Source organism: Cibotium barometz, chromosome 13, assembly GCF_041138505.1.
Source record: "Cibotium barometz isolate CiBa-2024 chromosome 13, ASM4113850v1, whole genome shotgun sequence".
NCBI lineage: Eukaryota > Viridiplantae > Streptophyta > Polypodiopsida > Cyatheales > Cibotiaceae > Cibotium > Cibotium barometz.
In genome coordinates, this window is record NC_141058.1 from 16508419 (window position 1) to 16521978 (window position 13560).

At 43.1% G+C, this 13560-nt stretch overlaps 1 protein-coding gene across 1 annotated transcript in view; it reads left to right on the forward strand.

Moving 5' to 3' along the window:
- Positions 1–13338, forward strand: part of LOC147632419 (binding partner of ACD11 1-like) — a 33016-nt gene extending 19678 nt beyond the window's left edge. The window contains exons 2-5 of the mRNA XM_086807236.1: positions 11686–11789; positions 12054–12129; positions 12302–12391; positions 12470–13338. Coding sequence (XP_086663362.1) covers positions 11686–11789; positions 12054–12129; positions 12302–12391; positions 12470–12952 — 753 coding nt within the window. The 3' untranslated portion in view covers positions 12953–13338. The remainder of the gene's footprint in view (positions 1–11685; positions 11790–12053; positions 12130–12301; positions 12392–12469) is intronic.
- The last annotated feature ends 222 nt before the right edge of the window (positions 13339–13560 follow it).

Genomic DNA, 13560 nt, shown 5'->3' on the forward strand with positions numbered 1-13560 from the left:
TCGTAGGTTTCTCGAGGAAACATGTTTTTGGGTTTCTCCAGGAGATAGGTCACATGCAGGCAGAAGGTACAGGAACGGACACATGTATGGTACAGCCTTGCTACTGATTGGACAGGGGACAGGGAATCCATGACAGAGATGGATAGTACCCTTGGAAGGTAGAGAGGGTTGGTACAGGTGTGTCGACTGTATGGTATGCTGTGCGTTTTGATGTGAACAATGGCTGGACTCGTTTGTGGATGCCGAGTGGACAAGAAGCCATGATGTAGGTTCTTTGCAGGCTTCAGAGGTTCTACTGAGACGGCTGAGTTTCCAGCCTTATTGTAATCAAAGCTCTTATAATCAATTAAAGAAATACCGCAAGGGGCTCCATTGCGTTTTGGGGCCAATCGGTGTCCGTGCACTGTTTGCAGGAGCACTCTAGCTCCCCCTGTTTGTTTTCCTTTTCTAGGTCCTCAATGGTGTTGGAGTGTTTTATGTGCGAGTGTTTGTTTCACCGCCCGTCAGATTTCTGAAGGCCGGTTTCAAGGTTCCGTTGCCGGGACATCGTCGACTTTCTCAAGGAGGCGAGCCCGTGGTTGCACATCAAAAGCTTCAACATGAGGAAAGTGAAAAGGAAGTGCAGGAGACAGTGCAGGGTTGTGTGTCTTTGCCTATATGAGGTGAAGAGCAAGAGCTGAAGATGAAGTTTAGGAGAAAAGACACCAAGGACAAGAAGTAGTCAGCCAGGAGAACAAGAAGCAGTTGAAGTGTTATGGTGCAAAACATTCGACAGTTTGTCACCGGCTCTTATAATCAATTAAAGAAATACCGCAAGGGGCGCCATTGCGTTTTGGGGCCAATCGGTGTCCGTGCACTGTTTGCAGGAGCACTCTAGCTCCCCCTGTTTGTTTTCCTTTTCTAGGTCCTCAATGGTGTTGAAGTGTTTTATGTGCGAGTGTTTGTTTCACCGCCCGTCAGATTTCTGAAGGCCGGTTTCAGTTGTGAAAGAGCCTCCTTTGGACTCTCAGGCTCATCGATCTCCTAGAGAGAACTCATGAGAGCTTAATTCACTATGTGATGAGATGTGGAAGCTCGAGATGAACGGCGAGGTCCAGGGATGGTGGTGGAGATCTGGTTATGGAGCTGTGCATCAGTGAGACCAGAATCTTTAAAGAGTTGTTGAACCCATCGAGGTAGGCTAGCCTTGTTTACGTACTGGCTATCACCAGATACGTATTCATGAAAGGCATGTTGAAAGAACCGCCCTTCGGACTAGGTATGGCCATTACGAGTTTCTCGTATTACCTTTTGGGTTAACCAATGCTCCAGCCACTTTCCAGCAAATGATGAACGATCTTTTTCGTGTGTTCCTGGATGATATTTTGATATATAGTCGTACTCTTGAGGATCATGTTAGACACCTCACGATTGTCTTATCTATTTTAAGACAGAATCGACTATATGCTAAGTTAAGTAAATGTGAGTTTTTTATGACAGACATCATTTACTTGGGACACAAGATCACTCGAGATGGATTGAGCATTGACTATGATCGAGTTCAGAAGGTTCTGGACTGGCCTATACCGCGAACAGTGAAACAACTTCGTTCTTTTCTCGGTTTTGTTGTTTTTCTTCGGAAACCTGTGCGGGAGTACTCTCAGCTCACACTACCGATGACTGACTTATTGAAAGGTCGTGGACGTAAGTCGAATCAGTCTATCACTTGGAATAACGATTTGGATATGGCCTTCAGACTTTTGAAAGATAAAGTCAAGGAAGCACCTATCTTAGCATTACCTGATCCTAGTCGGCCTTATGTTCTTGAAACTGATGCCAGTGACTATGCTATTGGGGCTGCTCTATTTCAAGATGGTAGACCGGTTGCTTTTGAAAGTAAAAAGCTAGACGACACTCGATCTCGTTGGCCAACCCTTGAGAAGGAGCTTTATGCTGTGATTCATGCTCTCAAGGTTTGGAGACATTATTTATATGGCTCCAAGTTTGTGGTATTGAGACTGATCATCAGTCAATCAAGTATGTGTTGGATGCAGATGATTTGAGAGGAAGGAAAGCTCGTTGGGCGGAGTTAATGCAAGATTTTGATTTTGAGATCCGTTATCGGAAAGGGTCCATGAATAGTGTTGCAGATGCGCTTAGTCTAATTACAGAGGTGAATTCTTTGTCGTTCACCGAGATTTCTACTGACTTATTTCAGTCATTGAGAGGGCTTTGCAGGACTGATAGTTATTTTGGTCCATTTTGGTAGAAGATCCAGGACGGGAGCTCAGTGATTGACCAAGACTCAATGACTGAGCAGTCTACCATTCAGGCTGCAGGAGGCCAGTGGATGATTCGGAATGGTTTACTATTCCGTAATGACAAAATGTGTGTACGACAGATCCCGAACATTAGGTCTAAGATTCTTAAGGAGTGTCACGACGCCTCTTCTGTTGGATACCCTGGGATACACAGGACACTATCGTTAGTGAAACACACTTTTTATTGGCCAAAGATGAAAGGGTATGTAGAAGATTATGTTCTCAAGTGTCAAATTTGTCAGGCAAATAATGTTGAACGCTTTAGACAGGCTGGGTTGTTGCATCCTTTGCAAATCCCAGGTAATCAATGGGAAAGTATTTCCATGGATTTTATTACAGGTGATCTAGGTTGAAAACCATACATAAGCATGAAAGGACTAAACCCTATACTCCTATGCTTAGTACTGTTATATGCAAATTCTAACATAGGAAGATAATCCTCCCATAAACTCTGTCTTTTGGATACATATGCTCGAAGCATATCCTCCAAAATCTGATTCACTCTTTCAGTCTGGCCATCAGATTTAGGATGATCAGAGGAACTCAAATTCAAAGTTGTTTCCAACTTCTCAAAAACAAGTTTCCAAAAATCACTCGTAAACTTCCCTATCACTGACTATGTCCTGCGGTAACCCGTACAGTCTAAACAATTGCTCGATAAACTGCCGTGCTATTTGCGTAGCTGTAATCGTCTTCCGGGTTACAGTAGGATTCTCAGGACTTCAGCATGATGCAGCACGTAATTTTTTGCAAGATATGCAGGAAATGTTATAAGTTGCGAAGGAATCTATTAGAAGTGCTCAAGACCGAGACAGGTTTTATTCTAATAGACATCGTTCACCCAGAGAGTTCTCTAAAGGAACGATGGTGTATTTGCGAGTTCCGAAAGATTCCGAGACTTTACGGACAGGTCGATCTCCGAAATTATCCCCTAGATATTGTGGACCATTTCGTATTACATGACGGATTGGTTCAGTTGCATATGAATTGGATTTGCCTTCTCATGTGAAAGTTCATCCTATATTTCATGTCAGTAGACTTAAGGAAGTACTGGGTGGAACAGACCAGTTAGTTACGCCTCAAGAAATCATAGATGTCGAGGACATGATATTTGTTCCGCACAAACCTGAAAAGATTCTTGGATTTCGTGAAAGAAGATTGCGTAATACGCTTATCACGGAATACAAGATTAAGTGGAAGGATCGTGTTGAGGAGGACGCTACATGGGAGACATTGACTACTCTCCAGAGAGATTACCCTGGCTTTTTAGTGAGCTCAGGAGTGAGCTCTTAGAGGAAGGGGAGTATGTCATGTGCACAGTGTGTATCTACCATGTGCTACACGCACGCAAGACTAGCTTCGAGGTTTGGGGAAGCTTGGAGCTAGGCAGGCTGATTGACGAGCTGAGTTAGAGATAGACTAACGGGCGGGCACCCAAGTATGGACGGGCGGGCGTCCAAGTGTGGACGCCCGATGACCGGCCACGAGCCTATAAAAGGGTGGCCAAGGTTAGTTATTGGGATATAGAGAGTCTCGCGAGTTTTTACGCAGCCAAGGCCGGCAGCAATCTCGAGGCCCGCGAGGGTAGCTTCGTGGTGGTATGGGACGTCCTGCTCTACATCTTCATCATAAAAAAAGTCATCTTCTGTGTTTGACATGCTGCTGAAATTTTCAGCAATGGCTTTCCTCGAGACAACCATGAGCTCACCCCCTTAAGAAAGTTGATGATGGGTCCCGGCAACGGAACCTTGAAACTAGCCTCTGGTAGAAACCAAAGTGCGGTAGACTAGCAATCACCTATCCAATTGTAGTCCAGACAATTAAACAAATAAACCAGAGCTAGAGCGCTCCAAAACAAAAAGGAGAACGACACCTGTTGGTCCCAAAGCTTGGCACCCCTTTCGGTATTTCTTTATTCAATTTCAATGGAAAAGCTTAACTGAGTACAACAAAGCCAGTCAAGGAAAAGAAACCTGCATGTCCAATTTGGCAACCGTCAAGACCTCTTAGCATAGAGGATGCACATACAGATCTGTGTCCCATAAAAGCAACACACTGCTGTCTCCTCTAATCAACCAAGACAATGCAACAGGGAAGCCTTGAGCACGCATTTGGCTGTTCCATGATCGTAGCCTCAAACTCAGCCAAAGAACAAATCCACCATCTAACTCTATTTCCACCCTTCAAACTGCCACACCCCTCCTGTCACAAAGGGCCAAAAGAAACAACTCTGAAGTAGTCGTAAGCCAGTGGAAAGAGAGAGAAAGTTATTCAGTAGGTACACTGCTGTCCCTCAGTCCAATCCTCCTCAAAAACACCAGCCCTGAGAGTATAGAGTATGCTGTCCTGAATTGCAGCCACCCGCCTTTGCCCTCCAGAGCTTACAAGAGGGGAAGAGAGAGAGAGAGAGAGAGAGAGAGAGAGAGAGAGAGAGAGAGAGGCTGCGCCTGCTGTCCTGTCAACCGTCTCTCTCTTGTCTTTGTACTTGCTGTCCTGCAACCGCTTGTACTAGTTGCCTTGTAGCCGCCTGCGCCAGTCAGTAGCCGCCTGTACCAGATGACCTGTAGCAGCCGCCTGCGTCAACTGTCCTGTAGCCGACCTGCGCTAGCTGCCTCCAGCCGACCTGCACGAGTCGACATGCACTAGCTGTCTTGTACCGACCTGCACCAGCCAACTTGTACGAATCGCCGCCTGTACCAGCTGGCCTGCACCAGCCAATCTGCACCAACTTGTACCTGTCGACTTGTACCAATCTCTTTAGGCGGCCCTGACCCTTCCTCTCCACGCAGCCAGCCGCCTTGCCCTTTCCAAAAGCAAGAGAGAGAGAGAAGGGGAGAGAGGCGTGTATCTCCAAAAATGGAGTAGCCTCTCCCCAAACTTATCCATAAGAAGTTCTAAGGCCCTAAGGCCCTTTCAAGTTTATTAAAACTTATCCCTAGGGGCCACTTATGCCTAGGGGCCACCCAAGGTTAAAACATTATAAATATTAAATCCCTTGGTTCCCCTTCACACTTGGGGATGTCCACACATGTTACCATTTGTTCGGGCACCCAAGTATGAATTGTGAAATATTTATCTTGCTCACCGACCACCATGCTCACACTTGTGATGTACCAATTTCACAGGGTCATGACACTATCTACTCTTTCGGGTATGGATACTTTGGCATCTTCTTTAGGCCCCAACATTACTCCAGAACAGTTTGGGAGCCACCAAAAGTGGCGTACCAAGGAGATTGTGGACACTTGGCTACATAAGTGGCAAGTCCATTTCCAGTTTCATCCATATGACGATGGCAAAAAGGTTCAGTTAGGAGTAGGTTTCCTCCTTGCAAAGCTTTGCTTTGATGGAAAGAACTCAAACCTAAACCTACAACCTGGGCACAGTTTGAAGAAGTCTTCAAGAAAGAATTCCTCAAAAAGAAGGATGACTATGATATCGTTGCTCAGTGTCGAAGTAGAATTGCCTTTATCTTTTCAGGATCAAGGCGAATGCCATTGGAACCGATCACATAGTCCAAGTACTGGATTTCTTGAACTCCAAATATGCTCCTCTTTGCATTAATGTAGATTTTGTTGTCTTGCAAAAGTTGCAAGACCTTCTGCACATCTTTCACGTGCTGCTCTGTGGTGGCAGAACAAATAAGAATGTCAGCCATGTCAAGAGTAGAGGGAAACCAAGGGTCTAATGAAGGGAACAACTATGAGGCCAACTATGAGGCCAATCCAAGGCTTACAGTTGTATCAAAGCAAGATTTTGCTTGAAGAAAGTTCTTGGGGTGATAGAGCCATGTCAAGAGTAGAGGGAAACCAAGGGCCTAATGAAGGGAACAACTATGACGTCCTGCATCTCCGGAGGTTTGACAAAAACTCAGTACGAGGGGCTGTGTGTGAATATATGCTCTTATGTGTGTGTGTGTGTGTGTGTGGAGTGCGTGTGTGAGAGCATATCTTGATACAGAGTTCTACACCCACTATTGGGCACTAATGACGTTAGTGGGGATGTCGTAGTATCTAGTCCATACTATGCATAATGGAGTTGATAGTTATATAGTCTTGTGGGTTGACTACCAAGAGTATATAACATGCACGTTCCTAAAAGGTGAATTTGGGCATGTTCTTGGATTCATCTAGGTATATATATATGAGGCCAATTCAAGACTTCAAGATGGGAACCAAGACCGTCGATCCATTACTCAGGAGACTGCAGCCATGTCATCAGCAAAGTACCAACACTTTTAGCAGTTCAGACGATTTCTCAGAGATGAAGAGTTAGTGGGGATGTCGTAGTATCTAGTCCATACTATGCATAATGGAGTTGATAGTTATATAGTCTTGTGGGTTGACTACCATGAGTATATAACATGCACGTTCCTAAAAGGTGAATTTGGGCATGTTCTTGGATTCATCTAGGTATATATATATGAGGCTAATTCAAGACTTCAGGATGGGAACCAAGGCCGTCGATCCATTACTCAGGAGACCGCAGCCATGTCATCAGCAAAGTACCAACACTTTTAGCATTTCAGACGATTTCTCAGAGATGAAGAGTTCCTTGCTTGGAGAGCCAACCAAAGAAGGGCTCAAATGTTTAAAGATTTCATCAAGGATCAAGCCAAAGAGCTGAAGGAGTTGAAGCTGCCAAAATCCTATGTTCGAGCTAAAGGAATTACCATTGCAGACCAAATCCGCTTCTCGTGGAGGAGACAGAGAGGCTATCCCTAGGCCCGCTCTCTCGGATGCAATATCTTCAGGTCAAGTAAGGGTAAGGAAGGCAAAGGAGCCTTCATTAACTGGCAAAGTGGCCTTCAACCCGGGAGAGAAGAGCGTTAAGTTCGATGCTTTTTATGGTAAGCAAGATACCCAAAAAGCTTTATCTTTTGTCAAGCAATTTGATGCCGCCTTTGGAGGAGAGGACTTCTCTGAAAAGTCCAAACTTTGAATGGTTCACACCTTGAATTGGTGGCTAAAAGTGGTACAAGAAGGGATCGAACCTACGACATCCCCACTAACGTCATTAGTGCCCAATAGTGGGTGTAGAACTCTGTATCAAGATATGCTCTCTCACAGACACACACATAAGAGCATATATTCACAAAAAGGTCTTCGTACTGAGTTTTTGTCAAACCTCCGGAGATGCAGTAGGCCAGACTCAACCATAATGAAGCCTAGCACTAAGGGAAGTAGCAAATAGAAAGAATCAGTATAGCAAATAAGTAGTTGTAGGACAAATGCACCGCTAAAGATAGAAAGAATAAGCACAATGTCAATTGGCCGCAAATCGGACGAAAAATTCACAATGTGAAATCTGCATGTCTGTTAATACGGCTGAATTATATACCTAGATGAATCCAGGAACATGCCCAAACTCACCTTTTAGGAACGTGCATGTTATATACTCATGGTAGTAAACCCACAAGACTATATAACTGTCAACTCCATTTTGCATAGTATGGACTAGATACTACAAGATTCCCACTAACGTCATCAGTGTCGAATAGTGGGTGTAGAACTCTTGTATCTAGATATGCTCTCACACATGCACTCCACACACACACACACACACAAAAGAGCATATATTTACACAAAGGCCTTCGTACCGAGTTTCTGTCAAACCTCCAAAGATGCAAGGCAGGCTCAGCCATAATGAGGCTTAATACTAAGGGGAGTAGCAAATAAAAAGAATTAGTACAATAAATAAGTAGTTGATAGAGAAAATGCACTGCTAAAGATAAAAAGAATAAGCACAATATCAACTGGCCACAACTCGGACATAAAATTCACAATGTGAAATCTGCATGTCTGCTAATACGGTTGAATTATATACCTAGATGAATCCAGGAACATTTCCAAATTCGCCTTTTAGGAACGTGCATGTTATATACTCATGGTAGTCAACCCACAAGACTATATAACCATCAACTCCATTATGCATATTATGGACTAGATACTACGACATTCCCAGTAACATCATGAGTGCCCAATAGTGGGTGTAGAACTCTGTATCAAAATATGCTCACACACACACACACACACACACACACACACACACACACATAAGGGCACAAAGGTCTTCGTATTGAGTTTTTGTCAAGCCTACGGAGATGCAGCAGGGCAGACTCAGCGATAATGAAGCCTAGCACTAAAAGGAAAGTAGCAAATAGAAAGAATTAGTACAGCAAATAAGTAGTTGATAGGGCAAATGCACCACTAAAGATAGAAAGAATAAGCACAATATCAACTGGCCGCAAATCGGACGAAAAATTCACAATGTGAAATTTGCATGTCCGCTAATACGGCTGAATAATATACCTAGATGAATCCAGTAACATGTCCAAATTCACCTTTTAGAAACGTGCATGTTATATACTCATGGTAGTCAATCCACAAGACTATATAACTATCAACTCCCTTATACATAGTATAGACTAGATACTACAACATCCCCACTAACGTCATCAGTTCCCAATAGTGAGTGTAGAACTCTGTATCAAGATATGCTTTCACACACGCACTCCACACACACACACACATACACACACACACACAAGAGCATATATTCACACCATAGTAACAAAAAAACCTGTTTCTAGCTTTCGAAACCTCGAAAGTTCAAAACGGTTTTTAAAAACCTCGAAACCTCTCCAGTATGGTAGTTTCGCCCAAATTTTGGGGTTTGTTTTTTTTTTCTTGTCTCCGATTTTTTGAGATTTTTTTTTCCCATATCGTCCACATCACCTTCCTTCCCTCTTCTCCTCCTACCTCCTCTTTCCCTTTTCCATCTTCTGTTTTATTTTTGTGTTTTTCCATATTCTCCTCATCACCTTCCTTCCGTCCTCTTCTCCTACCTCCCTCGTTCCGTTTTCCATCTTTTGCTAGCTCTTCTTCTCCTGCCTCCATCTTTTGCCATATCTTTCACTTCTACTTCCGCGTCCTTCATTCTCTTCTTCTTTCTTTCTCTTCTTCTCCTCTCTTCTTTCCTCTTTTTCTTCATACACCATCCTTCAATGTCTTAAATCTTTCCCAATTTCTACCTTCTCTTCTTCAATTTCTGAAGAGTCCTTGATTGAACAACTCGTGGCATCTAATCAAGGGAAATTGCCATAATGCCTCACCAAAATAAGTATGATTCCCTGAGATGTGTGAGAAGACAACATTTTTTCATCATTACACTATGTTTTTAGATGGCTACTATAAGTTCTTTTAAGTATTTATACTTAATAAAAATATTGATTTTTCGAAACCTCGTGGTTTCTTAGCTGAGGGACGAAACCTTTCGAAACAAAACCCAAAAAACCTCGAAACGAAAAAAAACCTCGAAACGTTTCTTGTGACTATGATTCACACAAAGGCCTTCGTACTGAGTTTCTGTCAAACCTTCCGAGATGTAGGACAGACTTAGCCATAATGAAGCCTAGCACTAAGGGAAGTAGCAAATAGAAAGAATTGGTGCAGCAAATAAGTAGTTGATAGGGCAAATGCACCGCTAAAGATAGAAAGAATAAGCACACTATCAACTGGCCGCAAATCGGACGAAGAATTCACAATGTAAAATTTGCATGTCCGCTAATACGGCTGAATTATATACCTGGATGAATCCAGGAACATGCCCAAATTCACCTTTTAGGAACATGTATGTTATATACTCATGGTAGTCAACCCACAAGACTATATAACTATCAACTCCATTATGCATAGTATGGACTAGATACTACGACATCCCCACTAACGTCATCAGTGCCCAATAGTGGGTGTAGAACACTGTATCAAGATATGCTCTCTCTCTCACACACACACACACACACACACACACACACACACACACATATTCACACAAAGGCCTTCGTACTGAGTTTCTGCCAAACCTTCGGAGATGCAGCAGGGCAGACTTAGCCATAATGAAGCCTAGCACTAAGGGAAGTAGCAAATAGAAAGAATCAGTACAGCAAATAAGTAGGGGAAAATTCACCACTAAAAATAGAAAGAATAAGCACAATATCAACTGGCCTGCAAATATCATTGAAGTTTACTTCTTATAAGTAGCAAATAGAAAGAATCAGTACAACAAATAAGTAGTTGATAGGGAAAATTCACCACTAAAAATAGAAAGAATAAGGACAATATCAACTGGCCTGCAAATATCATTGAAGTTTACTTCTTATACTCCTATTCCACCGCTAATGGAAATACATAAGTTTGTGAATGGATTGCAACCTAAGCTTATGCAAGCGCCCACAGGTCTTGGATATGGCGTCAGGGGGCCAAGCATGGTGGGTCTTGCAGGCAAGCAGGTGCATCAGCTGGGTGGCTGGAGCAAATAAACTCCAAACGGCCAGGTCTGGACCTGTTGGGAGTCGTGCATCCATGTATGATTATTAGGTATTCTATTGTTAAGCTGCCAGTTGACCAGTCCACAACCTGCAAGGAGAGATTACTGACCAGCTGATAACCCAAGGGATTTTGCCTTCAATAGCCCCCTTTGCTCATTCAATCATCAATCAATTAAGTCTTCCTCCTTTGGCAGTTGAGCAGTCAGAGAGGGCCTATGCCTGCGTTTGGAGGGAGGAATCAGCAGGAGACAGCCAGGGCTTGGGGAATCAGCAGTGTCTTTCATCAACTTGGGCTTCTTCCATCTGAGCATTGATCTTTTGTAACTTCCCGACAGCCATTGTACTCTTCTCTGTGATATAATTGGGCTTGGGCTCTAGAATACAATACAGGTTTAATGTAGAATACTGCGCAAGATTCGCTGAATCTCGAGTTCTTGGAAGGGTATTTTCAACAGCTCAGGTTCGCCTGTGCTAATGACTTGTGTCTAATGCATGCACATTGAAGTTGGGTGACAGGTTCATGTTTCAACGAACCTTTCAACTGCACCTTGTTTGTTTTATTCGAAAATTACCTTTTGGGAACTACTTATTTCAAATCGAACTTCTAGAGGTGGTGCTCAATAGTGAGGTGGCAACTAGTGTGAGATTTGGCAGTAGAAAGGCAGCTTAGGTTAAGAGCAGTGTGAAAAATGGAGACCTGTGAAGGTTTTAGTATTTTTGGGTCTTGTCAGGGTGTAAAGTGCTTCATGATTTGAACTTGTGGATATGAGGAGCTTTTTTGTGTGTGTGTGTGTGTGTGTGTGTGTTTTTTTTTTCCCAAACTAGCCTTAGGCTCAAGATCCCCCTGTAGGTGGGTGCCCATAGGCGCCTTTTATATCCGCCCGTAGGTGATGCCACTAAGGAAGCACGTTGGGGGTTTTTGAACCCAAGACCTCCTGGTCCTAGACAAGCACCTTTACCACTTGAGCTGTCACCTCATTGGCTTCTTGTTTGTGTATTTATGTTGATCGAGTTCATGTGGCCTGATGGCTGTAATACTGTTTGTTAATTTTGCAGACTAGAACAGTCAAAGTGAGCAATCTGTCCCCAAAGGCAACAGAACGTGATATCCATGACTTTTTCTCCTTTTCTGGAGAAATTGAGCACATAGATCTTCAGAGGTATGTTGTGTACAATCTTTTTTTTTTCTTGAAAGAAAACATCGTATACCCCTTTCTTTGAGTGGAGATGGGGCAGGCACCACAAGTGTCAGGGTTTGATATCACGACCTTTGGGAAGGGTGGGTCGTCAGCTAACCACTTGGACGAGAGGCTGCTAACGGTTGTGTAAAATCTTATTAGCATTCTGTGTAGTGCTTTTTTTTTAAATTTACAAACTTGGATTTTGCTAACTGGCTATGTTTTTTGGTGTGAGCTTCCACATAGCAATGGGGAGGGATTCAAGGTTGCTTTTGTGATGTTCGAGGATCCGGAAGCACTAGACACTGCCATCTTACTATCTGTATCTCTCTCTCTCTCTCTCTCTCTCTCTCTCTGTGGAATTCTGGTTATACTTACTGTGAATGGATCAGCTGCTATTAACAGCAGTAGTCTTATGATTATATGGGGCCTCTTCATCCAAAAGATGTGTCAAGGATTTGTGTGGTAACACTAATTGTTTGACTGAGCTTTAGGGAGCAACAATTGTGGATCAGATTGTAAGCATCACAGAAGTGGAGGATTATCATCTATCCTCTGATGGTGACAGTGCAAAGCAGGCTGTGGTAATATCTGTAACACCTCATGTTGATTACAATTTGAATGGGTTAGTCGAAAACTGCTAATGTGTTATAATTTTGCAGCCAGCTGCAGGTGCTACAGGTGTTGGAGGTGCAGTTACTAGAGCCCAGGATGTGATCTCGACCATGCTTGCTAGGGGTTATGACCTTGGTAAGGATGCCATGAACAAGGCAAAAACTTTCGATGAGAAGCACCAGTTGTCAGCAAATGCCACTGCTACTGTATCGTCGCTAGACAAAAAAATGGGTCTTACTCAGAAATTTAGCTCTGGCACAGCTGTGGTGAATGAGCATGTCAAGGCAATTGATGAAAAGTACCAGGTTTCTGAAAAGACTCGTTCAGCAGTCATGGCTGCCGAGCAGAAGATGAGCAGTGCAGGTTCGGCACTCATGAAAAACAAGTACATTTTTACAAGTGCCACCTGGGTCTCTGGAGCTTTTAATAAAGTTACTAAAGCAGCTGGAGAAGTGGGTCAAAAAGCTTTAGAGAAAGTTCATACTTCTGAAACGAAACAAGATGCACCTGGTCCTCATAGCTCTGGTTAATATCAACTTTAAATAATGAAGAGAACTGACAGAAGGCTGCATGTAATCTCAATTCATTGTACATACTGACCGTACATAAGGTCTCTAGCACCCTAGAGAACTCATCCCAGGTGCCTTGTGCAAGACTTGTAGGTACCTGACAAGTTGCAGGTGTTACACGCTGAATTCTTCAGGCATGTGCTAGTCTGTCCCTATTACATACCTGAATACTTAAGGCATGTGCTAGGCTGTGCCTGTTATGCTTGATTCATTGGAACAGTTCTGTCAAGTAGGCTCAAAATTGAAGCTGTGTACGTTGCATTTTGATGTTTTAGATGCTTGATAGTCATGTGCATTATTCAGTAGGCTACCTATTTGCTAATTCGTTGTCCCTGTTCAACCCCCATTCTTTTGCATTCTTTCCTCTCTTTTTTAAATTCCTTTTTCCTTTGTTTTTTTCTTTTTGCAATGTGCAAATCTAGCCATCATGCCAAGATCAACAAATCGGAACGAGATATAAAGGAACATTTAAGAAAATGAATGTGCTTGCTACGTCCTTATAATCCATCAGTCTCATTGCTCAAAGGTATAGACCATATTTCTACATGTCGGCGAGCTAGTGATGCAAT